We start from the raw sequence: 27,073 nt of genomic DNA, 5'->3' as shown, positions 1-27,073 counted from the left end.
ACGGCCTCAAGCTGCCCCAGGGCAGGTTTAGATGGAGCTGAGGAACAATTCCTGCCCCACAGGGTGCTCAGGCATTGGAACAGGCTGCCCAGGGCAGGGCTGCAGGCACCGGCCCTGCAAGTGTTCACACAGCATGGAGACGAGGCCTCAGTGCCATGGGTTAGGGGTGGCCTTGGCAGTGCTGGGAATGGTTGGACTGGGTGAGCTTAAAGGGCTTTTCCAGCCTCTTTGGTTCTATGATTCTATGTCAAATGTCCCATTTGTTGGCACCCCAGACTTTGTAATTTGGCTGGTCTCAGGGCAGTATTGAGAATGTTTTCCTAACCATGTGGATGAAGGTCCAAGGTATGGATGTGGTTTTTGGGTATTCAGTTGCACCTACCTCTTGTAGTCCTCTTTGGGGGCTTTCTAAGCCAGTGTTTGCACTTAATATAGAAGTGCCACTTTTATGTCAGACCAGCCACTTAACAGCTACAGATTTAGTGTAAGAACTAACTTTATCCTGTTTTGATAAACTCCTTAAGGCTTCAGAGTGCTGCTGAAAATCTCTTGGCCCACCTCCCTTTTATGTATTAGAGTGCTGCACATTGATATGCTTCTTAAAACAGAGACAAGTTTGGGGCTAAATATAGCCTCTGAAATGATTGGTTGTTGTTGTTTTAAACATACCCTGTTAAAATAAACCTGTTCATACTTGTGAAGTGCCCTTTGGGTTTCAATGTGTGTGTTAAGTTTCCCCGTGCTGCCTGGCTTATCACCATGAACAGGCAGCTGAAAACCCTGCAGCCCTGTCTGGGCTTTGAGGCTCCCACACTACGTGTCCTGCCCAGTGTAAACCATCAGAGCCTTGTGTTTGTATCAAAAGACTCTGATTTCAGCAGCTTGTAATAAGCTATTCAGAGACTTTGGGCGTAGGAGAAGTTAATGTTGTGATTTCAAAAGCAGATTGGTATTTTCAGTGTCTATATTGAGAGGTAGGATCAAGTTCTGGATAAGGAAATGTTGGTTCCTGTAGCTCTGTGCTTGGTATTGTCTTCATACTGTAGAAATCTGGCCTCATCTGACAGCAGACATTCCAGTAATGGAAAACTGGCCAGAAAACATCAGCCTGATGCTTTTTTCCTCTGGAGTTCATTAAAATACCAAGTCCTGGATTAGAGCTTGGACCCTGCAATCTGCAGAAGGTCCCTGCAGGTCTCCTGCTGCTGGTGCTCTGTCCAGTGAGGCTTAAACATCCAAAGCTGCAGAACAAGCCCATTGAGCCCATATCCCCTGGTAGGAATGGGTTCAGCTCCTGGATCTGCAGTGGGACCTTGAACTGGAGGCTTTTGGGTACCCCAGGGTGCCAGGAAGCTGAGTCAGGACCCATCACCTCTCCCAAGAGCTTCTGCCTCTCCATCTGTGTCTCTGCTCATAGGAGCCTCTTGTAGCTGCTCCCTAAAATGGACTTTATTCCTCTCCTCCTGCACAGCTGGCAGAGCAGCTGTGGTGTCCAAGAAGCCTCCATTTCCTTGTATGAAATTCCAGGAATGTTTGGTTCTGTTTCCATGAAACTTGGGATTTCATCCTAGTAAGGACAAATGATGCTGCAAATGGGAAGCCTCCTTTTCTGGGGTAACTCTTAAGCAAGGCTCGCCCAGGAAGCATTTTAATGCTGTATGAATAAATGAGTGATGCCAGAAACTTGATCATGGCTGCTCCCTTTTTTGCTAAACAGGCTTTGAGCTAAGAAATTCCTGGTAAGGCTATAGGAAAATCCAGTAAAAGGGCGAGGAAGTGAGCTTGGACTATTAAGTGAGGATTTCTTTTAAATCTTGGTGTGTTTTTTTATGGATCCCCATACTGGGAAAAGAACATTTTGAATAAGAGCACAACTGAAACCTGAATTTTCCTCTCCTGCTTTCTTTTCCTTAGCTACCTTATTAATTTCATCCTTGATGCCACACTGGGGATGCTGCTGATCTGGCTTGGTGTGAAGGTTGTCTCCTGGATCGTGCAGCATAAGAAGTACACGTACCTGGTCTTTGGAGAATATGGTAGGTGTCATAACCATAACTGCTGCCAGCTATGAATAGGGAGAAGAAAATGGGAGGAATTACAGTCTGGGGTAAAACACGTGTTATCTTTTCCCCAGGGAGCTCATGGAGTGTGGCAGTGATCAGTGTATTGTTAAATGCTGGCACATCACTAGGGCGCAGGTACCTTTGCCTGCTGCCTTGCCAAGCATACCTGAGCATAGCAGGTTGGTGATTAAATCCTTGAGTGGATAATAAAGCCCAGGGCATGCATATGATACATTAAGGTATTTGGGGGTGGTGTTAGTGACTCTTGTGGGGTTCTTTCAGGGTTTGTTTCCTAGCCTCTTAGCTCAAAGCAGGGAGGAGTTCTTGCATTTGCCTTGAGCTGTTGTAGGTATCAACAGTAGGACCCAACCTGGCCCCAGACCTGAGTTCTCAAATAACTTGTGGGGTTGGGGGTGTGAGGGTTGCCAGATAACAACTGTTACTAATTATTATTATTAATATAATTATTATTAATAATAATATATGCATGCCAGGGTCTTCTCCTTCGATTCCTGCCTTGAGACGAAGTTCCAGCAAAGCCTTTCTCAGCCAGCCCCACTAGAGGGTAGCACTGCTCTTCAGACAGAGCACAACCAGCTTCAAGGGGAGCAGTGCTGCTCTGAGGCTGCAGGGAGGGGGAAATTAACCCTTTGTCTGTTTGATCATGGAATGGTTGGAAGGGACCTTAAAGATCATCTAGTTCCAACCCGATATTTTTATTATTGTTTTATATTTTTCCTTATATTTCGTTATAGCTAATATAATGACAACTTCAGCCTTACTCTGGAAAATACACCCTATTCATACCAATCACATTCCTACCTTTAAGATGTTAATCATTAAGTCTATTTTGAAGTCTATTTCTTTGTATTTTCAGTAGCTGGTCTGATAACTGAGCTGGTGGAACCTGGACCAAATGAGGGTTATCATATAGACCCTATTAGCTTGTGAGCTCTTATTCAGGCTCACATTCAGTATGTGTAAATGGGTCATGGCACAGAATGGAGGGGGTGGTTGGGTTTGTGAAACAGCAGAAGCAGCTACTGGGTAGATGACAACAGATGGGTTGAAATGACGGGACATGAGAGGAAGGAAGAAGGCTTAAAGGCAGCGGTGATCTCCAAAGCAGGTTCAGCATCCTGACAACATCTATTTGGTGGGGACTACCTATTTTTCCTTAGCGGCTTATTTCTCAGAGTGCTAACACAGCACATATGAGACAGCAGAGGAATACAGTTATTCTTGGTTCATGAATGGCTCTTTTTCCCTTTTAAGCAGCAAGGACTCGAAGCCCAACCACAGCCATCCCAGGGCACAGCTTCATGTGCCACGTCTGCAGTTGAGCAGAAGCAAGCATTCAAGTGTATTGACAGCTTGCTTTAACCTTGCAGAGCTGTCACTGGCTCCTTGTGAGGGCTGGCTTAGACTACAGGAACAGTTCACTCCTCTGAGGAATTCTTGCTCTCATTAATAGTAATAAAAGTTACTGCTGTTGCTTGAATTTAGCTCTTGAATTGAGGACGCAATATCCCATCCACTGAGCACTGCTCTTGGCACAGGTCTCTGGCCAGAGTGACCACAGTGGAAAAGTTAGGTAGGAGTCAAGTGGCATGTCTGGTGCTATGATGCTGTAGGCCTAGGGAAGGAAAACACTGCTGTCCTCAGCTCGGGTGTTAAGCAGCTTCCAAACCAGTGTGGAAGATGCCAGTAAACTCCATGCAGTTTGATACCAGCTCCAGCAATAAGATGCATTTTCTGGTCTAATTGCTGTACCAGACTTTGTGTTGCTTCCCTCAATTCTCCTGAGGCCCAAAAATGTTTCTTGCAGTCCTGCAGAGGAGGAAAGGCAGAAGGGAAGAAGCAAATCCATGTTGCAGACAGTGCTGAGTGCCATTGCTCCAGCTATTGAAAAGGACTAGTTGTGTCTTTGGCCAGTATAACCAGTACCCATCTAGGGTGTGTACTGGGGGGGGGGGGGGGGAATCAGCAGCTGCTTCCTTTCTGACCCTCCAGCTCTTGGTTCCATCCCAAACCACTGCAGTTATCCTTTGGTTTGGGCTCCAGTGGTTCCTTCTGCTCTGCTGCTGGTAACCCCATCTCCACCACCTCAGGTGGTTCTTCCTTGTGCGACCGCAATAGCTTCATTAGTGGACAAGCAAAGTAAAGGGAAGGAAAAGCACCTAAATCTGTGCTGCTGTTTTAAGCATCCAACCATCCAGAGCTGTTCAGAAAGATCAATTACTTCAATATGTCCAAAAACCAGGAGACAGCCATTCTGAGAGCAGCCTCTCTCAGCCAAAGACTGCTGCAGCCAGGAATGCCTGGTTTTTAGCTAGTGGAGAGTCAAAGGCTCCTATAGGCTTTTTTCCTCCATCTTTGCCCAACAGCTTTTGATTACTCTTTGGACTGCCTCTAAGTACAGGAAACAGAATTTTAAGTGGCTGCTGTCTCTTCTGAAGATGCTTGGCTCCAAAGATCAAAGACTGGAGAGCTTTATTCTTCAGCTGGATTCAAGCAGAGAATGATGGTTGCCTTACATATACTTAAAGTTAACAAACTCCTCAAATGCTCTATGCATTGTTGCTGTAGCAGGGTAGCAGCAGACCATGTCTATAGGTGCTCTCCCTACAGGGGACTTCTGCATGGAAGAGAAGTGAAGTTGCAAAGGACTTGGGAGGTGAATACTCAGGGTATTGGAGGTGCTGCTGGGCTTATACAGGCTGAGCAGGGGAGATGCTGGCTGGAGTCAGAGCATGCAAATGAAGCCTGGGTCAGCTTTGTGCCCTGCCCCCTTCTTCCTCCCCTATCCCAAGGGAACAGCCAGACTCCCAGGGGGAAATCTATGGATGGCTGTATTGTCCTGGAATTTTAGTTGTGTCTAATAATTCTAAATCATTACTTAAAAGAAACACTCCTGTATTTCTAAAGTAAGCAGATGCTATGAATTCGCATTAAGAGGTGGTTTCTGCAGTGTAAAATGCTCTAGAGGAGCATGAAGAAACAAGGGGGAGGAAAAAGAGGGTGTTCTTGCTTGAAAACATCTCTCTGGATGTTGACTTGTGTATGCCTCTGGTTGTGGTCACTGATTAGACTAAGCTTGACATGCTGCTCATCCACTGTCTGGAAATGGAAAGACATGTTGCTTGGAGGCCTTTAAAGTCTGTTTAGTGCCCTGTTGAACTCTTCTGGTCAAGGTTAGAGGAAACTATGCTCTGTGCCAGCTGCTGAGTTGAACTGAGGATCCGTGTAGGCTGCTTTTGGCCCTGTTGTGATGTTATGGAAATGTTGTACAACAGCTATTCCCACATCCTGGAGCAGCCAAGGGAGCTGGCTGCTGGTCCTTGAGGAAATACAGCTGAAAATAGCCCTAACCTGAAGGGTGTCCTGTCCTCAGCATGCTTGGCCTTGGGGAAAGAGGACTGAGGATCCATCCTCATACAGTCAAGTGTGTGGTCGGGTCCCTTGCTCCAAGCAGGGTTGCAAACCTTTGAACCTGCTGGATTGAGATGACAGCAGCAGTGTTTATCCCATTACAACAGCTGTGTCTCCAAGGACCAAAGGGACCAGAGCAGTGACACAGCAAACTGGGGGCTGATTCCAGCTGTGCAATCACTTTAGCTCAGATGTAGAACATGCCAGAGAGGGTTTGGGGTGTCTGCTGTACCCACATGACTGCTCTGGTGCATCACATCCCAACCTCTGTAACCTGTTCTTTTTCTTGGCCTCTCAGTGAGCACTTCTGTGCAACTCAGGTACTATTTCTTACCCTCCTCTGTACCTGGTTCTGATAATTACACCCCTTGGGTTTGGAGGTAGCATTTTGGTGTAGCTTAAGAGGTGTTCATTGGCTTTTTCTATCCCTACCGTGCCATTCAGCACAACTTTCAGTGCTCTCAAATACTTGTTTTTCTCACACCCACCCCAAACCCTCCTCTTTGGCTGTGGTTGAGCTTTTTTCCTACCTGTTCAGTGCACGCACAGTCCCCAAATGACTCTAAATAAAGCTGTTTGGCAGCAGCATGTGAGCTATGCTGACAGCTTGGTACATTAGACAGGGTGGATTAAAACTAATTCTGTTGTGTGGTAACAACTCAAATACCTCAAGCAGAGCTGCTTTTGCTGTCTGAGCAGCTGGGCCCCCACACAAAAGAGGAATACCCGAGACGTGGTTGGGTGAGGTTCTGGGCACTGGTGGTCCTAAGTGTGCACCAAGGAGGTTTTGCTGATGGTGGGGAGCACCAGCAATGCTGCTTGAAGAGCAAAGTCTAAATGCAGCATGTACATCCTTTGGGGTGAAGGAGGATGTTTCTATCAGGGTGGCTATAAGTAGGTTTATTAAGCTAAAAGGAGAGGTTGGTGGTGAAGTCAGCTCAGAGAGTTGATGTGTCCTGAGTTACCTTCCTATTGGGCTGGGGACAAGAAACTGGAAGTGTTCAAAGGGAGCATGATGCATGTGATCTCCTAAGAGGTGTGATGTGGACACTGCAAAGATCCTCTGCACCAGTTCCCCACTCTTCTATGAGGAAAGAGAAGCTCTGGACACAGAAAATGAGGGCTGTTTGGGAGTTTTGTTTGGTGTGGTTTAGCCTCTAGGGTAGCAGATTGAGTTTTGCTGGCTGGCAATGTGGCACTGACAGTCTTGTTGGTGCTCACCTAGATTTAAGTAGTGGAAACGCTTCGTGCAAGATGAATCTTCTCCCATCCATGGAGCAGGGCACCTCTGGACAGCACTGTATCTGTTAAAGACATAGAGTTGCATCTGAGGATGCTTCTGACCATCTTGCTGTAGGCAGTCAGCACCTAAATTTAGGTGTGTGGCTAGCTGATGCCAGCTCTCCAGTCTTGCTTCCTAACTGTGGAAGGAGATGTGGCCATGGGCTTGTCCAGGAACTGCACCAAAGGCTCCCTCTTCCACAGTGAGATGCCAATAGGTGATGATTTGTATGTTACTGGCATTAGTCAGTTAGATGGATTAGTGGTGAGTTAGACTTGGATGGTGGGCACCCTGGTGTGGATCGGTGCTCCTTCAAACCTGTCAAGGTAAGGAGCAGCCACCTGAGATCCTTGGTAAAGAGGAAATGAGCCACTGATTTATATCTATTATATATTATATACATCTATTTTATATATATATATATATATATATATATATATATATATGTACACACACACACACACTTGCAGTCCCATGGGACATGCTGCTGTTTTATTTTCATCTTTGTCCTGAGTTATACTGGTTACAGAGCAGCTTCCTGTCCTTGGGAGACCAAGATGCAATCAAAAGTAACTGTGAAGGCACCCACTGATCATCCTGTCAAGGGGTGGAAGTGGAGTCCCATCTAATTCTGTGCTCCAGGATGGACTCCTGTACAGAAACATCTCCTCCCATAGTCTGAAAGTGAAGCTCGGAATGGAAAAGGAGGAGGAAGGGGTTGCAAAACTAGCAGGTTTGAGCTGGTTAAGGTGATAGAGCAGACGGCCAAATCTGACCTCTCCAGAGGTTTGTAGCTCTTTCCATAGTTTTCTGCTGTCTACCCTGAGCATGTAAGAAGTGCTGATGCTCCTGTATCTGTGGAGGGAATTGACAGCATCTTCTTTAGGTTATGCAGAAAAGACCAGAGTGAAAAATACTCATATTTGAAGCTCCGTGTTGTGATGGAGGCACCTTTGACAAGGTGGATGTGGTGGGTGCAGGTCTGTCCTGCCTGAGTTCAGGTTTGCTGTACCACTTGCATGTACCCTGTAGGCTTAGCCAGTGAAGCTGGCCTCACTGGGGCACAGAACTGGGTTTCTTTAGATGGGGTATTGCAGTTGCACAATAAGAACTGTTCTCTAGCAAAGAAGAAAAGGTTTTCCATTTCCAAACGTTGTTCAAGAAAACTCACACTATTTGATGGCTTGTTTCTTAAATGAAAGTGAAGGGAAAAGTTCTGGGGTGAGGAGCTGTTAACCCTGGAGACATGGGCAAGTCCTAGGGTGGTTTAAGAAGCAGGTTGTCTTTTCTAGTGTCTGTATCAGCCTGGTTAGCCAAACCCTGGCTGGGGCTGTCTAGTGCATGGTGTGCAGAACCTAAAACTATATTGTACTGTTTGTGATGATAGCAGGGGGTTCGAACTAGGTGATCTTATGGTGCTTTCCCACCCAAACCATTTACGAATGGCAGTGACCTCCTACCACCAAAGCAGTGTGAGGGGGTGCAGGTATTTGGGAGAGATCTCAAACTTGCTGCTGCTTTCTGGGCACAAGGAGATGACAGAGGGAAGCGATTCACAAGCGCCATTGTGACTGCAGTGCAGAACAGCCAACTTGCAAAGGGTGCTGTGGCTGTTTGCCTGTCTCCCTATGGGGGACAGAGCACAGCTGACAACACAGAGCAAAAGGGGAAGAGTTCAAATGTAGGAAGGACGCAATGGATGTGTTTGTTTTCTCCTAGTTTGTTTGTACTTGGGTCTCTGATGGGTGATGTAGAAGCAATGGTCAGTCTTGGGATACAGGGCAGAAAGCAGCTCTGTACCTAACCTGTGGCAAAGGCAGCGAGGTACCAAGTCTATTGGAAGAGGCTGTCCATGCTTGAGGAGGATCAAACCTCTTTGATATGGCTTTTAACTGCCTGTAGCACTGCTCCTGTCTCCTCCTCAGACCACCCAATGAGCTGTTGCCTGCCAAGGAGCACATGTGTGCTCCTGAAATCCTCTATGGGCTCTGCTGTTTGTGCTCACACGTAACCTTCCTGCCTCCCTCCTCCTTCCCTCCCTCTGTGCCTGCTGGGCCAGAGCTCTCTGCTTGCTATCCTCAAGCTCAGCAGCCTCTCTGCACCCTTGGCCCTCCCAGTTCTCCCCTCCTTTGCTTCCCTCTCAATCATGGCTTGAGCAATTAAAACGTTGGGATGCAGGGTTATCCTTGGCACAGAGGCACTAGCTGGATGCCTCTGCTTCTTAGCTGTAGCTTTGCAATGAGGCAGATGTTTTGGTACGTTGCTAACAAGTGGTGGAATAAGGAAAAATATACATATGCCCTTGCTGGGAAGCAGATTCCCCTACAGCTGGGCTTGGTTGGATACTAGGTCTTCATAAGCCCTGGTATGACCTGCTGGTCTCTATGGCCAGAGCTTATGCAAACCGCTGGTATTGTCTTCCCCTGCCACATCCCAACAGTACTGTGCTGAGTGGGGCAGAGCTCCCAGCCCCTGCCATCCCACAGCATTGGCATCTCATTGTGGGTTGGGTTTCCCTGCACTGATGTAATCCCAGTTACGGCCAAATTCCTGCCAAACTCCATCCCAGTCAGTGTTTCCAGGGGTTATCTTCACATTCAAGAGGAAATGCTGCAGCTTTCCTAAGCCAGATACTGTAGTGCAGATTTGCAGACCTGAGATCTTCTGATGAGCCTGGGAAGGTGATAACCAGCTGGCAGGGTACTCACAGAGGGCTGAAGCAAGCACATGTAATAGATATGGCACCGTTATTGTTGTCAGCAATACAAGTATGCTTTTACTTATTACTTGGTGAGTATCCCATTGGAAACATTCATATGTAATTAGCATTGATTCTTTTTGAGTGAGTTGATCTAAAACCCCCAGTGATGGAGCCCCTGCCTCTTGCCCAGACAGTGAGTATCACATAACCTTATCACTTCATCAGCAAGAACATGAATTCTGTTTAGCATGGAAAAGTTATGCTTGTTGTGTTGGAAATGGTGACCAAAAGCCTTCAGAACTACTGCTGGTAACTGGGTGGGTAAGGCATGGCAGGGAGCAGATTGCAAGTGATCTCTTTTTAGAGAGGAGGGTGCAGGATACCGACTGGTGTTTGTATAGAGGAGGGTCAGTCCACGAGTATCTTGTCTTTGGGGATTGTTTGGGGATTAGTTTTAATTTAGAAAGGATTGAGCCTGCTATTCTGGTCAAAATAATCTGGGAATTTGTGAGCTACTTCTACAAGGCCAGTAGGGGTAAAAGTTGGAAGGGTCCATCATCGCTATGGATTTTTCCTGGTTTGCAGAGGTGAGAGGAAATGAAGTCTCTGATACCTTGACAGAGGGGTGCCAGAGAAGGGGCAAACCAAATGACTGATGCCCCAAAGCAACACATGCTTGTACGGAACTGTTTGAGTGGGATGCTTTCTGGGTTTTCAAGTTTTCCCTGTATAAAGGATTTTAGTGGTCTGTGCTTTGAGGAGATGGGATACTTACTCATTGCACAAGCAGAGCTACATCCTTCAAATCCCTGTATCCATCTGCTCCAAGTAGCTCAACACCATGGGGAGGTTACTGGCAATGCCCATCAGTTGCTGAAGGAGAGAGGAAACATGCATCTCCAAGGCTGCATCTTTCCCTTCAAGTGGATGAGAGCATGTTGGTTACCCAAACCAAGACTGACAAAACTTGATCCACTCTCCTTATTGTTCTAGGAATTACTTCTCTGTTAAGCACTTGTGATGTTACTGAGCCCTTGAGAGCTCAGGAGCATCTGCAAGTGCTGGCATTGCTGGATAAACACAGGGAATTTCAGGTCTTTAGGCAGAGCCAGAGCTGTATCTCTCCTCTTTTACAGAAGCTGCCTGCCTTGTAAGACACTTGTAGGACTTTGGCTCCAAAAAAGCCATTGATCTAGGAAAGATGGGGGATGCAGGAGGAGATGCAAGGCAAGAAAGCTATTAGTGGTGGACTTCAGAGGCAGGTTGGTGTAATGGAGAGTGGGGCAGGAGGCAGATAAATAGGTAGTGTTAACATCTGCTGGGTACATAGGGCCTTTTGAACCATGTCTAAAATCTGTCATTTGCATGTCCTTCAGATTAACCAGGGCTTTGCTTAATTCCTATCTTCATTTCAGAATCAGCCCTAAAAGAAGTTGGAAAACTTCAGCTTAGATCTTGGTATGTTTTGATCTTTAGTGGAATAATGACTTACAGACCCAACAGGGACACCAAACCTTCCTACCCCAGCCATGTGCTCCTACAACTATAGGTGGGAAATCTCTCCACAAGTGTCAAGTTTGGTGTTGAGTACTTGTCTCACTGCAAAACCTGCAATATGGAAACACTTCCCTGTCTCTAATCAGCCCGGGCATCAAGCACAAGGCAACTCTTCTGCAAGGGCATCTCCTCCTGCCTTCTCTCTCAGATTTGATGTGCTGTTTTCACAGGTGACCCTCCACAAGCTGCTGCCTGGATTGGCCAGTGTGCCCTCTACTTGCTGATTATGGTGTTTGAGAAGGCTGTGATTAGCCTTGTCCTGCTTATCCCTGGTTGGACAAAGGTAAGCCTCAGCTCTTGTGGCTTGTTTCTTGTCAGCTTTGCCTCATTAGTGGTCTCCATCATCAGTCTTCACCACTTACAACCTGTTGACATCCCTCTGTAATCATTAGCTATCACTTAGGTTTGGGGAAACATGGCTTTCATAACACTTTGGCTTTTGGCACATTTTCTTGCTGCTCAACTGCTGGAGGAATAAGATGCTGCTTTGATTTCATTTTCCATCCTTGGAAGGATAAAATGGGCTGGGCTGGCAGCTGAACTACTGCAGTTCTGCCAGAGGATTTCAACATGATCTCTTAAAGTCAATTTGTGTTGGTGTTTCATGATCCCATGCCTAAACTAGGGGGACCCTTAGGAATTAACTTGGAAAGAACTATCCATGTAGTATGCTGTCCTCCTCAACTGCTTCTGTATGGCAGATCATGCAATGGTAATTGTGTTGGTCACAAGTTTCTTTTATAAAAGCTAAAAATAATAACCTGTGGCACTTGTAGCCACATACGTGGTGTTAGTAGGTGTGATGGGTATAAAAGCCAATTTTGGGAGTAAATGGGTAACTCCAATTTTAAGTGTGTTTACACATAGTGCTCACAAGCTGATGTGGCTTGACTTAGTTACAGCAATCTGGCAGCACCTACCTGTTCCTGTTCAGGGCTTGTCCTTCAAACCCAGTAGCCCCAGTGCTCAGACTCAGATGTGAACATGCTCAGTAGCACGCACCGCTAGATCCAGAGATGCTGCTGGATTCCTCTCCATGCTTATCACATGTGGCTACTGACCTTATTTTGCAGCAAGGCTCCAAGGAGCCAAGGAAAGTCCCACTAGTAGTTGTTATGGGTAGTTATGCTGAAAGATCAGGAGTACTTCTTGCTCTGTACAAAATCATGTGTTTGGCAGCTGGGCTAAGGGAATAACCCATGTTATCTTTCAAAGAGCTGGGGTAAAGCAAAGGCAGAGCCCTGTGTAGGACACTGCTGGTGTAAGAAGACAACAAGTTTGCAGCAAAGAGCTGTTCAAATAATGCTTCTAAACGGTTTCTCCTCTGCAGCTTCAGCAGATCCTCCTGGGTTACATCCCAAATCCTCAGCTGGAGCTCATCCTGGTCATGCTCATTGTGCCTTTTATAGTCAATGTAAGTGATGATGCTGCAAGCACTGGGTGGGGTGGTTCGTATATTGTGGCCCATCCCCATGGGGAGCTTGGGGTTAGCCTGGAGTGGCTGGAACAGGGTGGAGAGGAGTGGAAACAAGTGTATGTGTTGTCACAGATATACAGATCTGGCACTGCTGCTTGCCATGGTCTCTCTTCCCAGTTCATGTTCTCTTGTACAGGCCGCTGGGTGGCTGCCTTTATCTCTTTGAAGAAAGCTGGGGCTCCTTAGTTGAGGGCTACAGCCATGGGGATGCCCCAAACCCCTTTATGTTCCTATAGGATGGCTTGTCAGTGGTGATCTTTAGCAGCCTGTCACTAGCTGTTTGTCTAGACTTCAAATTGTGTTACAGCAAGGCAAAGTGTTCAGGTTGCCTAAAACTAGCTCAGCAAAACCTCTTGAAAGCTCAATTTTTTCCTGGTTCCCCTCATTCTGGGTAATCCTTGACCTGCTGCTCTGCTCCTGTTAAGAAGGGAAGTGAGAAGAAGGCATTAAGATTCAGATGCTCCATGGGCAAGGAGCGAGTTGAGCTCTGTTTCAACTCATACCATGGGCAGTGTAACGAATGCAGCACTGGCAAAGTTGAGTTTATCTGCCTCTGCTACCACCTCAGGCTGCATTTCCTTGCCTGAAAGCAAACTCTGGTTGTCAAAGAACTGACCAGGGGCTGGTGCAGGCAGAGCAGATGAACCAGGATGGAGTTTAGTTCAGTGTTGATCTCCTGGTGGAAACTTGGCCTGCTGCGGTCTCTTTTTCGCTGGGTCTTCAACATCTGTGGAATCAATATATGGGATGGGACCTTCTGAATTTGACTTATCCAACCCCCATGGGCACTTTTGATGCAGGGTTTAGTTAGATACTAAATTAGGTTGATCAAGGCTGGACATCTGGAGAAACCAAAAGCAGAACAAAGAGCTGTGATTGAATCACTTTTTATTTTGGTCTCTTAATCTACTAATGTTATTTGTTTCTTCCCAAGGCCATTATGTTCTGGGTTGTGGACAGCTTGATCATGAAGAAATATAAGCAGAAGGACACCATAGATATCAATGGATCCATAGAAACTCCTCATGCTAGGAGGACTGAGGAATCTCAGGTAAGACCAAAGTGTTTGAGACCCAACTGCAAGCCTGTGATACGGTCTGTGTGCTTTACTACAACATAACACCATGTTGCCTAGACCTAGGGTGATGCTTCATGAATGTGGGTGCTGACCCTGCTAAGTCAAACTGACTTCCCATGCTTGCAGCTCAGGTCAATAGAGGGCTGTTTCCTGGGAGGATGTTGTTCTATGAGCAATACCCCAGCCTGTGAAGCATTGCTGAAATATTAGAATCATATATAATAGGATCATATAATGGTTTGGGTTAGAAAGGACCTTAAGATCATCCAGTTCCAGCCCCCCTGCCATGGGCAGGGATGCCTCACACTAGACCATGTTGCCCATATTGCCCTGAGTGATGACAGTATCTTGTGGGGGATGCTTTTGCACTAACCTGGGTGAGGTTGTTGGACTGGCAGCTGTAGCTGGTGCATATTTACACTCTTGCTCTCAACTTCCCTTGTTTTAATAGTAATTAATCTTGGCTTCGAGCTTGCTTTCCCTACTGGTATTGATAGAACCCATTTATTTAGAGGCTAATGTCCAGCTGGGAATCCCTGTTTTGTCAGCATTTGGTACTTCTTCAGCCAGGAGATGGCCCCTTAGCTGTTGAAAGCTGTATTTTGTGTAGCTTGAGCTTAAGTTATGGTTGGAAGGAATTCTCCAGCCCCAGGAGATGTTCGTATTAATGATGCACAGTGTGAGCAGGTGGTGTTTGTGCTTCTCATTGACTTTTGGGCAGAGATCACAACCTGAATCACTGGCTTGAATTCCCTTCCTTCCCCTGGCACCCAGACCTGGTTTCCAAGTGCTCGGTGTACAGCTGCTGGTACCCTGCAGCTCACTGCCAAGACTCACTGTGATAAGAGCTTCTGGCATCACAGGCTGGCTCCAGGAGCAGCTTCTGCTGAGGGATTTAGGATGCACAGAAGTATCTTTTGCTCTCTGATAGTTTTTTGATAGAGTAACTCAGTTTTTGTGCTGGGCCAGATGGCCTGTTACTGGTGATACTAAAACACACACAGAGGTGAGGGTGTTTAAGGGTGTGCTTGGCAGTCTGCACCATGGATTCTGTGTCTCTGGGGCACAGTGGGGAAGCATCCACTGCTCCTTAGGATGCAGTGTCAGAGAAGGCAGCAAGGGCAGGCAGATGTGAGCAGCTGCTGAGATAAGTGAATCACTCCTCCTGGCCTTGCCTCCAGGTAAACAGTGGTAGCTTGGCAAGGTCACTAGAAACCTGCAGCTTCCCAAGTGGTGTGTGTGGTGGGAAATCTTTTCTCTCCTCTCTCCAAAACAATAAAAGTGGCCTGATCTGAGCAGTGTCAGTGTGACTCGATGGTTATGCATTGAAGCCAAGAACTCATACCTAAGACATGAAGATGGATTAACCCTGGGTGTGAACTTGTCCCTGGTTATGGCACAGTCTGGGTTTCTTGGTTGTGACTGTTTGAGAGTGGTACTTCATTAGAAGAGCTAGCTTGGAGGGCTGCTTGAAATGTAAAGCTGATGGTAAAGATCTTACTCACTGGATGTGCTGGTGTGTTTCTGAAGGTTTAAGATCAGACACCAACCACCTTTCCAGCCTTTTGAACCTAAATTCACAGCATTTAGTCTCATAGATGGTGTTGAAGTTACTGGTCCTCTGTGGAAATGAAGCTGCTCCACCGAAGAGGGTGGCAAGAGTTTTGTGGCCTCTAGCTCAGTTTTGCAGAGTCTGAAGGGAAGATACACATTAATCTCCAGAAGCTAGGAAAGTCTCTTCTGACAGCTCAACCAGATGGGTTGTTTCAAACAATAGAAACAACCCCTGCAGTCTGACTCCTGCTGTCAAAGGCTTCTTCAGTCTTCCAAGTACTTGAATCCTTTCTCAGACTATGTTTTGCTGAGCTCTTCAATGTGCAGGTCATCTGTCCATCTTGAAATCCTCCAATCCATAACTGTAATGTATCTACTCTGGTAATGGAGTTACTAAGGGAACCAGTTCCTACCTGGAGCAGCCTATGAGGACTGCCTTCTTCTTGCTCATACACATTCCTGTGCCTCTGGCCCAACAAATAGTTTAGCAGAGAAGGAAGCTAATGAGGGAATACAGAAGTTGGTGACCCACTTTTCCAACTCTTGTTTCTTGGCGTTGGGCTTTGAGGTATAGCTCCTGCTTCATGTGCCAGCCTTTTAGGCTATGAATTAAAGGTGATGTTGGCTGGCTGAGCCCTGCAGTTGGATTGACTGAATTTTAGTCTTGAAAGCAGAAAACGAGGGTTTTCTGGGCTAATGCCCTGTTCAAGTGGGGGAATTTCTCCTCTCCCTGCTGCCCACTGGAGGAGGAGGAAGGAGGGGCTGAGCCGGTGTCTGTACAGAGCAGAGCTGGCTGCGGCTAATGTGCCCTGCAGTTTACCAGCGTTCATCAGAGCTGTCTGGCAGCAGGCGCCAGCAGCTCCCCATCATGCTGCCTTCTTGAATTTCAACCCTCTGCCTATCTTGCCAATAGAGATTGTCATTGGTTTCACTTGAGCTAGCAGTTTGTGTTGGGAAGAGGAGGGGAAGAGGAAGGAGAGTAGGAAGAGGGGGCTGAAGTTAACCTGTTAAAACCCCACACTCAATGTTCTCTACAGGGAGAATGGGAAAACTCAGCTTTGTCCTTGGCTTGATAGAGGAAAGAAACCCAGCAACCAGCAGCCTTGACTTACTGCCTCCTTGGCAGTAACTGGCAGCCTCTTGTGGCCTTTAAAGCTCTGGTGAGCCACAGATGTGATGATGGGCTCTTGCTTATAGGGGAGCAAATGCTGAACTTCTTTACACTGAAACCGTGAAAGGGACAAAACCTCCCTTTTTATGGATGGAAGATTTTCATCCTTTCTTCAAAGCCAGTCTTAAGCTTTCTGTTGTTTCAGACTTGCACCCTGCCTTGGTAGATGTTCACACAGTCTGCTTATTTTCCTCCCCTCTCGTGGGATAGAGAAAGATCCCTCAAGGGTGTCCATCTGAATCCAGTGCTGCTCAGGCTGGGGAAGTGCATTCATCTGTGTGGCCCTTAGTTCTCCTTTGTGTGTGTCCTGCTCTTGACCTGAGTCTCTTTCCCTTGCCCTGGCAAGTGCCAGTGAAGTTCAGATCCTACCAGAGATGTCTTTGTTTCTTCTGCTCAGGAAAACAAATTTCATAATGTTTTGTTTGATCTTTTTTTGAGCTGGTTTTGTTGCTTTGGTTTGGTGTTTTCCCAAGGGAGGGGGATGAGTTTCTGCTCCTTTCCTGGAGGGTTACATTATCAAGAGACAAGCCTTAAAGCAAAACTTGGTCTAGTAACAGTGGTACTTGTAGGGTGAAACTAGAGGCTAGTTTTAAGGTTGGGAGGGAAGCTAATACACTACGTGAGGACCTGCTTTTGGTGATTTCAGCACCTATCCTCATCCCCTTTGTAGGAGCTGTGACTTCTGGCATTCACAAGACTGAAGATGCTGGTGAATGCCAATAGCTATGTTGCTTGCCTTTAAGTATTGAAAAATACTCCAAGAGTGAGTTTGACTTGCTTATTGCTTATCTGAGCTGATTTTTAAGTATCTCCAACTCAGGGTGAACTCAGATGCCTGCTACTTCTGGGGAAGCTGAATGAAGGTGTGCATAGAGGTGCCTCTGGAGGGAAACCATCCCACTTGTCAGTCTTACTGACTCATGGCATCTCATGTAAGCTACGATGCAGGAGGTGATGGGATGGTTCTTACATCTCCACCAGGCTGATGGGACTTAATACAGTGGGGAAATGGCTTTGTTTTACAGCTCCCATGTCTGTCATTCTCTTCCTCCGCCACTGAGACAGCTTGGTTACCTGCAAGGTCTGCATAGACTGAGCACTTAAAGCAGGCAGCCTCTTTTCCCAAGAGGAGGGGTTGGCAGTGCATGGGCAGCCCTGTGTCACTACCATGACCTGTGTCATTTTGCAAGCTGCTGGGCTCCTGCTGCGGGAAGGAATGCATGAAGTATTTGAGGACTGCTGAGTGAGACAGTAGCTCCTTGTCCCGGGACTGGGAAACCGTGGCCCATTCCCTGCTGTGATCCTAACCTGGATGCATCTGCAGGGAAATTGCCTTGTCCAAGTTCTGCTGAAGCCTCTCAAACCAGAGCTGGGCTTGAAAACAGTATCTGAGAGTATGTCCTGTGACTGTCATAGTGATGAGATGCTGTCCTGTGATGAAACTGCCTTGGGGAATTGTAGGAAGCTTATGGGCGGCTGTAGGCTCAAGCAGCTTCCTACAAGCTGTATGGTGGGCAGGTATTCATTAGGGACTGTAGTGATAGGACAAGGGGTAATGTGTTAAAATGTAAGCAGCAGAGGTTTAGATTGGATATAAGGAAGAAATTCTTTACTGTGAGGGTGGTGAGGCACTGGAATGGGTTGCCCAGGGAAGTTGTGAATGCTCCATCCCTGGCAGTGTTCAAGGCCAGGTTGGATGAAGCCTTGGGTGCCATGGTTTAGTGTGAGGTGTTCCTGCCCATGGCAGGGGGGTTGGAACTGGATGATCTTAAGGTCCTTTCCAACCCTAACTGTTCTATGATTCTATGAAGGGGACTGGATGTGCAATGCTTAGTGCTTGCTCAGTCCTCTACACATGGCTGTGAGAGGATTAGAGCTTGCTGCAGTTCAGCAGGCCCCAAAACTCATCTGTTGCAGCCTGTGAGTTCAGTGAGTTTATAATGCTGTGTGACTAGCTGCCCATGTTTTCAGGTTCCACAGCATCACTATATTAACATGATAAACAGAGGAAATCTCTACTTGGGAAAGATGGAAACTTCCCAGTGTGTGTCTTGAACCAGAAAAGAATTCCTTGAGACTAATGGCAAAGGACAAGAATCTGATCCATTGCTGTCCTTTGAGCATCTCATGTGCTGCTGTGAGGGGCTGGAGTGTGCACATGAGGGTGGAGAGGGAATCTTCTCCTGCAGCTCTTCTCCTTTGAAGCCATTGACTCATTGGAGTTTGTTTTTCCTGTTTAGTCATTTTGTTCCTGTGGTAACTGGCTTCGTGGTGCTGCCTGTGTGCTAACAAGTGGGGGCCACTGAATTCACAGCTATGCATGGAGATAGTCACAGATAAAACTAATCAGTCCCCAGTGCTTCTGGTTTTTGGGAAGGGATAGTGGGCTCTGGGACTGGTTGAGCTGTTAGGCCAGCCTGCATGTGGATGTGCTGGGTTGAAAGCCCATGCAGCATCTTTGCCTCGTGTCTCTGAGCTGGAAGGCTGCTGTGATCCAGGCACAGGGAGGATTCACGGTGCATGGGTTTGGAGCAAAGTGGTACCTGCCCCTTGTACCTGCATCTGCCATGACGTAATGATACTATTTGGGTTCTGTGGTGGGAAAAGGGCTGCTGGCATTGCTTAGCTAGAGAAATAAAACTGGAGACCCTTGACTGGGCTGTTAGACTTGTGCCCCTCTGAGCTGGGAGCTCTGGTGACCTGGCCAGGTTTCTGCTGTGGGTGACTAGTGTTTACCATAAATCCCACGATTCAGCTGAGGTTCTGAGCACTGCTGGGCACAACACAACCTGCAGCTTAAGGGCTGAGTGCACTGCATCTGTGCTTTGAGGCAGCTACTGACAGGGGTAATGGCAGTAAGGGCTTCTGTTGCCCAAATCTGGTGTTTGAGGTAAGAGGGGTAGGATGGGGTTGAGCAACCAACAGCCCATCCAGCCATGACCATTACCCATGTGAACCTGTCCCTCCAGCCTGCTGACTGGAACTGGGCTTCAGCTCTTCTGCAGTCAGTGCAGCCATACCCCGAGTAAAATCCAGCCTCTTTCCTCTTCCAGATGATGTGGCTGTAGGATGTCCCACATGTGGCTCTGCATTATGCAAAGGCTCCAGGCTGGTGGCAGCCAGTTAGCCCAAATGAGCTTGTTGAAGGTAGCTGTTGTGAGTGTAGGTGCTCCTGGAGGCCATGGGTAGCCTTTTGGTCACACAGGAAAGCTGTGACCTTTCTTACCTGGAAGGTGTCAGTGCTGTGTTGTGGTTCCCACAATTCAGACCATGACAGCTAGAAATAAGATGCTCCAGTCTAGGACACCACTCCTGATCTTGCTGGCCATGGCTGCAGCGAACCCTGTAGCTCTGCTTGCTCTGATGGCTGAGCTATGGAGATGACCACCAGCTGGGGGCTTGGAAAAAGGTCTGCATTTGGTACAGCTTATTTTAAAGTATGTGGCCTGGGTTTTATGTACATCTCCACTGAGGATGCAGCCTGGCCTAAACATGCACGTCTGAGTCCTGTCCCATGGTAAACAGAGCTTTTAGCTGTCTCTAAGGTCCCTTCTAACCCTAACTATTCTGTGATCATCCTGGTGTCTGCACCCAAATCTGTTGTTGGAGATATGGTCAAGATGACCTTCAGTACTTAGCCATGTGCCAGAGAAGATTAGATCTTGCAGCATCCCTCTCTAGGGATGCTTGACCCCTTCAGCAAGCAGTATCAAGAAGAGCTGAGAACTTTCACTCCATCACCATCTCTCTGTTCTCTCTTGCAGGTTTTACTCTCTCCAGACATGGATTTTGATCAGTCTGAAAGTGACCAGGATGTTTCAGTACTGCAGGGAACGAACCAGAAGATGAAGCAGCCCAGCTATCAAGTGGTCATCTGACAACACTGAGACAAAGAAGGTGGAGGGAAAGAAATAGCACTGTGATCCTTGAGCTGGCCAAGGGAATGCTAGTTGATCCTTATGGATCTGCAGAGATCTTTTTGCCTGTCTCAGCTATACCTATCTGCAGTTGTCTCTTTGGGATGTTATCTATGCATCCTGGACAGGCTTGAGCAGCATCTGCTTTACCTGTGTGATCCTGACTCACACACATTGAAGGCACGTTGGGGTTAGGGCTATGGACATATACTTCCCTTGGCTGGCCAGCTGGGTGGAGCTTTTTGTCAGGGCTAGAGTCTGAAATCAGGAGATGGTCTGCTTTTTCAATAGGCAAGGAAAAAGAGCTGTCCTGTACTACCTGAACTGTGACACTTTTATATGCACAATGCTCAGAATAATTGGTTTGCAATATGTATTTAAATGCCTTGAATTGAAATGGTTGTTTCAATGGATCTGATGCTTTTTACTGTTTTATAAGGGAATGTAGTAAATAAAAGACCGAAAACCTTCATAAATGAAATGCCTTCATGTGCTTCATGTTGTGCAAAACCCTAACACTGTGAAGAGGATGAAGGGGATCTCATGGAATCATTCCTCACTGGTTCCTCACAGGAGAGATTATCTTTCTGCAGCAGGACTATCCCAGTAAAACTAGGGAAGAGCTGAGGCCACAGTGCCCAGTTTCTGTCCAGGGGTTGTATCAGTGCAAAGACCTGATGCTTCAGCGTGTGCTGGATTCCAGACTGGGCCAGACTTGGAGACTGATCCCAGTTGCTGCCTTGTAAGTGGGCATTTAGTGAGCAGTGGAAGTTGACTAATTTCCTTTTAGCTAGTTTAAAATCAAACTGATGCTGTGAGGGCTGGAGCACTGCTTGTATGGAGCCAGGCTGAGAGAGCTGGGCTGTGAGGTAGCCTGGACAAGAGAAGGCTCCTGAAAGGGAGACCTGAGAGCAGCTCCAGTGCCTAAAGGGGCTGCAGGAAAGCTGGAGAGGGGCTTGGGACAAGGGCCTCTAGGGACAGGCCAAGGGGAATGGCTTGAACCTGCCCAAGGGGAACTGAGGTCATTAACGGCACCGCTCTGCTCTCCCCTCGAGAAGCAGCATCCCATAGTTTTTCCTTTGCTTGTTCCCAAATGCGTAATTGGAAGTACATAGCGGAATGTGCAGTCAGCCCTTGTCCCTTTAACCAGGATAGAAGGGATTGAACCGGCTTTTCATCCTATTGCTGAGGTGAGCAGCTCGAGAGAGGCCTTCAGCACCGGAGCTCAGCGCCCAGGAGCCTCAGCTCAGAGCGGCAGCACCCACCCGGGGAGCCTCAAGTCCTCCCCGGGCCACGCCCAGGAGGCGGCAGCTCCACTGGGGCGAGCAGGGACCCACGGGGGCGGAGCCAGGAGGGGCGGCACCAGCCCTGACGGTTAAAAACCGGCGCAGGGAGAGCGAGAGACTGGGGGGGGCAAACGGGGAGGGCTGAGGCAGTTTGTAGGCGAGAGGGATAGGCAGCACTCGCCTCATGGCCACAGCCGCTCTGGGAGCTCTCCCCTCATGGCCACAGCCGCTCTGGGAGCTCTCCCCTCATGGCCACAACCGCTCTGGGAGCTCTGCCCTCATGGCCACAACCGCTCTGGGAGCTCTGCCCTCATGGCCACAACCGCTCTGGGAGCTCTCCCCTCATGGCCACAGCCGCTCTGGGAGCTCTCCCCTCATGGCCGCAGCCGCTCTGGGAGCTCTCCCCTCATGGCCGCAGCCGCTCTGGGAGCTCTCCCCTCATGGCCGCAGCCGCTCTGGGAGCTCTCCCCTCATGGCCGCAGCCGCTCTGGGAGCTCTCCCCTCATGGCCGCAACCGCTCTGGGAGCTCTCCCCTCATGGCCGCAGCCGCTCTGGGAGCTCTCCCCTCATGGCCGCAGCCGCTCTGGGAGCTCTCCCCTCATGGCCGCAGCCGCTCTGGGAGCTCTCCCCTCATGGCCGCAGCCGCTCTGGCAGCTCTCCCCTCATGGCCACAGACCCGCTCTGGGAGCTCTCCCCTCATGGCCACAGCCGCTCTGGGAGCTCTCCCCTCATGGCCGCAGCCTGCTCTGGGAGCTCTCCCCTCATGGCCGCAGCCGCTCTGGGAGCTCTCCCCTCATGGCCCCGGCGCTGCCCAGCGCAGGCACCCGGACAGAGCCGAGGAGAGGGGAGGCTGCAGGGCAGAGCTCGGGGTGTAGAGAGCGCCTGCGCTGGGCTGGGCAGGGAACGGGGCCCGATGGGCAGGGCTGCACTCGGTGCTCCCTGGTGCAGGTCCTGCTGCTGCAGGGCTGAGCTGCGGACGCCATTAACGGACTGCAGGGTGTCAGGGGAGCTGAGAGGGAGCAGGACTGCTTGCTGCAGGTCCAGGCTGTGCAGGGGCTTCAAGCATACCCTGAAGCTCATGGAGGAAAGAAGGAGGCCGTTAAGGAGGGAAGCTGGGAACTAGTAACAACAAAACCAACACAAACAGGAGGAAGAGGGCAGTTAAAAGCAAGGGGCTTCCTCCTGAATGTGCTGTACCCACCCAGAGCCGCTTTGCTGTCCTGCAGGGGGCTGATGAGGAAACGCACTCACACCAGAACACCCGGCTGGGGCACTGGTACAGAAGATCTCTACTGGTGCCGCCAGGAAAAAGCGGCAGGTTGTAGTAGTAGGGGACTCTGCCTTGAAAGGGACAGAAGCGCTCATGTGTCGGCCTGACCCGGTCGCAAGGGAGGTGTGTTGCCTACCTGGGGCACGGATCAGGGATGTTGTGGAGAGGCTGCCTGCTCTAGTAAGCCCCACGGACTATTACCCGCTTCTAGTGATACATGTGGGTGCTAGGGATATAGATAGTAGTGGCCTAGAGAACATAAAGGACTACAGAGCTCTGGCAGAGGTGGTCAGGGGTTGTGGAGCTCAGGCTGTCCCTGACACAGGGGAGGACCTTCCAAAGGCAAGGAGGATTGGACAGGTCAATAAATGGTTAAAGTGGTGTCATAGTCAAGGGTTTGGGTGTCTTGGACATGGGGCCCACATTTGTAGGCCAGGCCTACTGGGGTCTGGTGGAACTGCTCTGATAAAGAAAGGGAAGAGTGGTTTTGCTGGGAGGCTTGCCAGGCTGGTCAAGGATGCTTTAAACTAGATGTGTTGGGGGAGGGGAGCATCATTCCATCCCAACACACCCAGGCACTTGCCAGCACCTGTAATAAATACTCTGAGCAATGTAGTGATATTCCAGCCGCTCCAGCCACTGAGCCAGCTTCATTTGGAGCTCGGCTCAGACGCCTCTGTACAAACGCCCGTAGCATGGGGAACAAACAAGAGGAATTGGAGATGGGGGCACATCTATGGGGCTATGATATAATGGGCATCACAGAAACATGGTGGGATGGCTCCTTTGACTGGATTGTTGGAATGGAAGGATACAGGCTTTTTAGGAAAGACAGGCCTGGTAGGAGGGGAGGGGGAGTTGCTCTTTATGTTAGGGACAGGCTGGAGAGTGGAACTCTGTCTGGGGACAGCTGAGCAGTCAACAGAGAGTTTGTGGGTCAGGGTTAAAGGGAGAACAGCTGCATGGAGACCTCAGAGCAGCCTTCCAGTATCTGAAGGGGGCCTACAGGGATGCTGGGGAGGGACTCTTCATTAGGGACTGTAGTGACAGGACAAGGGTAATGGGTTAAAACTTAAACAGGAGAGGTTTAGACTGGTTATAAGGAAGAAATTCTTTCCCGTTAGGGTGGTGAGGCACTGGAATGGGTTGCCCAGGGAGGTTGTGAATGCTCCATCCCTGGCAGTGTTCAAGGCCAGGTTGGATGAAGCCTTGGGTGCCATGGTTTAATGTGAGGTGTCCCTGCCCATGGCAGGGGGGTTGGAACTGGATGATCTTAAGGTCCTTTCCAACCCTAACTATTCTATGATTCTAATCCCAAAGCATCTCTCCTGCCCAGAGCAGATATTGGGATGCTGAGGCAGCTGTATTAAAAATGACAGAAAATCCCATTCAAAACGAATAGCTTCTAGAATAAATTACAAAGAAAAATTAATATGAAATAAAAGTACTTCACGGAATTACAGACCCTTCCCCACCAAAACAATGGCACCGACCCCCCCCCCCCCGGCTTGAGGCAATTACAGACCTTTCCCCACCAAGATAACGGCATCGACTCGCATTCGTCCTGAGGCAATTCCAGACCCTTCACCACCAAAACGACGGCACCGACCCCCACCCCCCCGCCCCTCCCCCGGGCTTGAGGCAATTCCAGACCCTTCCCCACCTGGCTGGTCCTCCGCGTCCTGAACTGCTGCAGGTGACACTGCCGGTTCATCCTCTTGTGCTGCCCGTGAGGCAGCGGCTCTGCTGGCCTCTTCTTGATGTTTTTCAGATGCTCTCCTCAGTACTTTGTGCATGAATGAGGCCTGCAGAGCTCTGTCTAGAAGTGAGCGCCGCCTTGGGGCACGTGCCTGTGATGCTGACTGCTCTTCCACATAGGATGCAGAGCCAGGGGAAGCTGGTGCCTTTGCCTCATCCTCTTGTGTCACGGCAGCGAGGGGTGTGCGGTGCTGCTCTTGCTCAGGAGTTCCAGGCAGGGTGGGAACTGCTGGCTCGGTGTCTGCAGGTCCAGTCAGGGCAGGATCCACATCGGGATCCTGGAAGTGCTCCATGACCAAGGCTTTGACCCAGATGTTGCAGTTGGTGACATCCTGCAGCTGGGACAGCTCTCTGTCCCCTTCCCTTCCTAGGTCCTCCTCTTCCTGGACCTTCCCAGTCCTCGTTTCTTCCTGTAATCGCACAACCGGGATGAGGGGATGAGTGTGCTGCAGCTCAGCAGCGGAGCAGCTGGCCCCAGGCAGGGGCAGGCTCATCCCCCTGTGCTGTCCCAACCTCTCCTCGGCGCTCACCTGTCTGTGTTGGAGCTCCCGCTCCTCAGGGCCATCCAGCTGCCCGTGCAGGCTGGCTCTCGTCTCCTCTGTCTCGGGGAGAACCAGGAATCTCTCTCCCACACGCAGCCCCGGGGAGGCACCTGCTTCCTGCACCTCGGTGTCTGTGGTGCTCGGCACATGTGCCTCCGTCACCGGGGACTGAGAGTCCTGGTCTGAGGGAGAAGCAGCTGTATGTCCTTGTGTGTCTTCTTCTGGAGCAAAGGGGGGGTGTCACAGCCTCTGCTCCCAGGACCTCTGTCAACAAAAGTGTCGCTTTGTCCTTGTCTGCTGCTGGGGAGACGACAGCACTGGTGGCCTCTTCTTGCTGTTCCCCCAACACGGGTGACACCATGTCTTGTACACCCTCTCCTGCTGCTGCAACGAGAGGGGCTGTGCTGGGCTGTCCTCCAGGCTCTGCAGCCACACGAGCCCCAAAGTGCTCAGGTGCTGTGGGACTGATTCTTGCCCCAACCACATGCAAGTACTGGATCGTGTCCCGGTGTTGCAAATGCTGCTGGTCAGTTCCCTGGACTGCAAGCACAAGTTGGACCATAGTGTCCCACTCTGCTGATGTGAGTGTCACCTGCATATTGCTGTCATGTACTGCAATGGTCTGTGAGACCCGTTCCTGTCTCGGTGCCTGTGCTGCTGCCTGCAGCTCGTCAAAGCCAGGGGAAGCTGGTGCCACTGTCTCCTCGTCCTCTTGTGTCACGGCAGCGAGGGGTGTGCGGTGCTGCTCTTGCTCAGGAGGTCCAGGCAGGGTGGGAGCTGCTGGCTCAGTGTCTGCAGGTCCGGTCAGGGCAGGACACAGGCTCTGCAGGTCTCCAGCTGCCTCTTCTGCTGCTTCTCCTGCTGCAGCTGTGCCCACGCTGCTGGGAACGCTGGATCCCTCCTGGGGACACACGCGTGGGGCCTGGGAGAGCTCTGGTGCAGAGGTGTCGACATAGGTGTCCCGTATGGTGACGGCTTCTCCTTGGGACAGCTCTTTGTCCATGTCGCTTCCGGACTGGGGTTTCACCTCCTCCACGTGTTTCTTGGCCAGGGTTGCTGGCTCGTCCTGTACACACAGGAGAACGTCAGAGCTAACAGCTCTCCCCAGCTGTGTCTCTCTTGGGGCTGCAGGTGGTTGTGTGGGTGCTGTGCTGTGGGGCTGCCTTCTCCCCCGTGGCCCCCTGGCTAGTGCCAAGGCTGGTGGTGCATTAGCCCAGTGCTTGGGCTCCAAGGCTGCTGCTGGTGGCTGCTCCCTGGGAGGGAGGTCCCTCACGGGATGCTCTCCTTCAGTGCCTTTGCTCGAGAGGACTGTGCGGGACAGGGAAGCAAGAGCACAGGCAGGGGAAGGAGGGAATGACAGCGGGACGGCAGAGGGGGCCCCAGCAATGTCCCTGCCAAACATCCACTCTGCTGATGTGAGTGTCACCTGCAGATTGCAGACCTGCAATGGTCTGTAAGACCCGTTGCTGTCTCGGTGCCTGTGCTGCTGCCTGCACCTCGGTGTCTGTGGTGCCGCCTGCCTGCGCCTCAGTCACTGGATGCTGAGCATCCTGGAGCAAGGGAGAAGTGACGGCATCTCCTTTGTGTGCTGCTGGGTCAGGCTGAGGTGTCACAGCCTCTGCCGCAGGGATCTCTGGCAGGGCAGCTGCAACTTTCCCCTTGTCTGCTGCCGGGGAGGCAAGGGTTCTGCTGCGCTGCCCCTGAGGCTTTGCTGCCACCGGCGCCTCAAGTGTTGCAGGTGGCATTGCCACCTTGGCCCCAGGCAGCCTTTTGGTTATGGTCTTCAGTTCCAGCTGGCTCTTCTTGGTTTTCTGGGCCACGGCCACAGGTGGGAGCAGAGGCTTCCTCTCTATGCGTGTGCCTGTGACCTGCAGAGCTGCCTTGGATCCTCTGCCACTGTGCGGGGCAGGTGCCTTTCTCTGTCCTTGTGTCATGGCCTCCTGTTTGCTGAAGCCACGGGAAGCTCGTGCTGGTGCCACTGGAGG

At 49.8% G+C, this 27,073-nt stretch overlaps 1 protein-coding gene across 3 annotated transcripts in view; it reads left to right on the top strand.

Annotated features, from left to right (window-relative positions):
- LOC115947469 (store-operated calcium entry regulator STIMATE-like) overlaps nt 1-20,713 on the top strand; it is a 36,223-nt gene extending 15,510 nt beyond the window's left edge. For 2 of the 3 annotated variants that reach the window (XM_034063421.1, XM_034063419.1), the window contains 5 exons: nt 1,915-2,036; nt 11,206-11,318; nt 12,366-12,449; nt 13,447-13,563; nt 20,080-20,713. In XM_034063421.1, coding sequence (XP_033919312.1) covers nt 1,915-2,036; nt 11,206-11,318; nt 12,366-12,449; nt 13,447-13,563; nt 20,080-20,193 — 550 coding nt within the window. In that variant the 3' untranslated portion in view covers nt 20,194-20,713. The remainder of the gene's footprint in view (nt 1-1,914; nt 2,037-11,205; nt 11,319-12,365; nt 12,450-13,446; nt 13,564-20,079) is intronic. The other variant, XM_034063420.1, reaches the window with a different exon arrangement.
- Nucleotides 20,714-27,073: the final 6,360 nt, after the last annotated feature.

This window comes from Melopsittacus undulatus, chromosome 5 (assembly GCF_012275295.1).
Source record: "Melopsittacus undulatus isolate bMelUnd1 chromosome 5, bMelUnd1.mat.Z, whole genome shotgun sequence".
Lineage (NCBI taxonomy): Eukaryota > Metazoa > Chordata > Aves > Psittaciformes > Psittaculidae > Melopsittacus > Melopsittacus undulatus.
The sequence above is the reverse complement of the archived record's forward strand: the minus strand, read 5'-3'. Positions and strand labels throughout refer to the sequence as shown.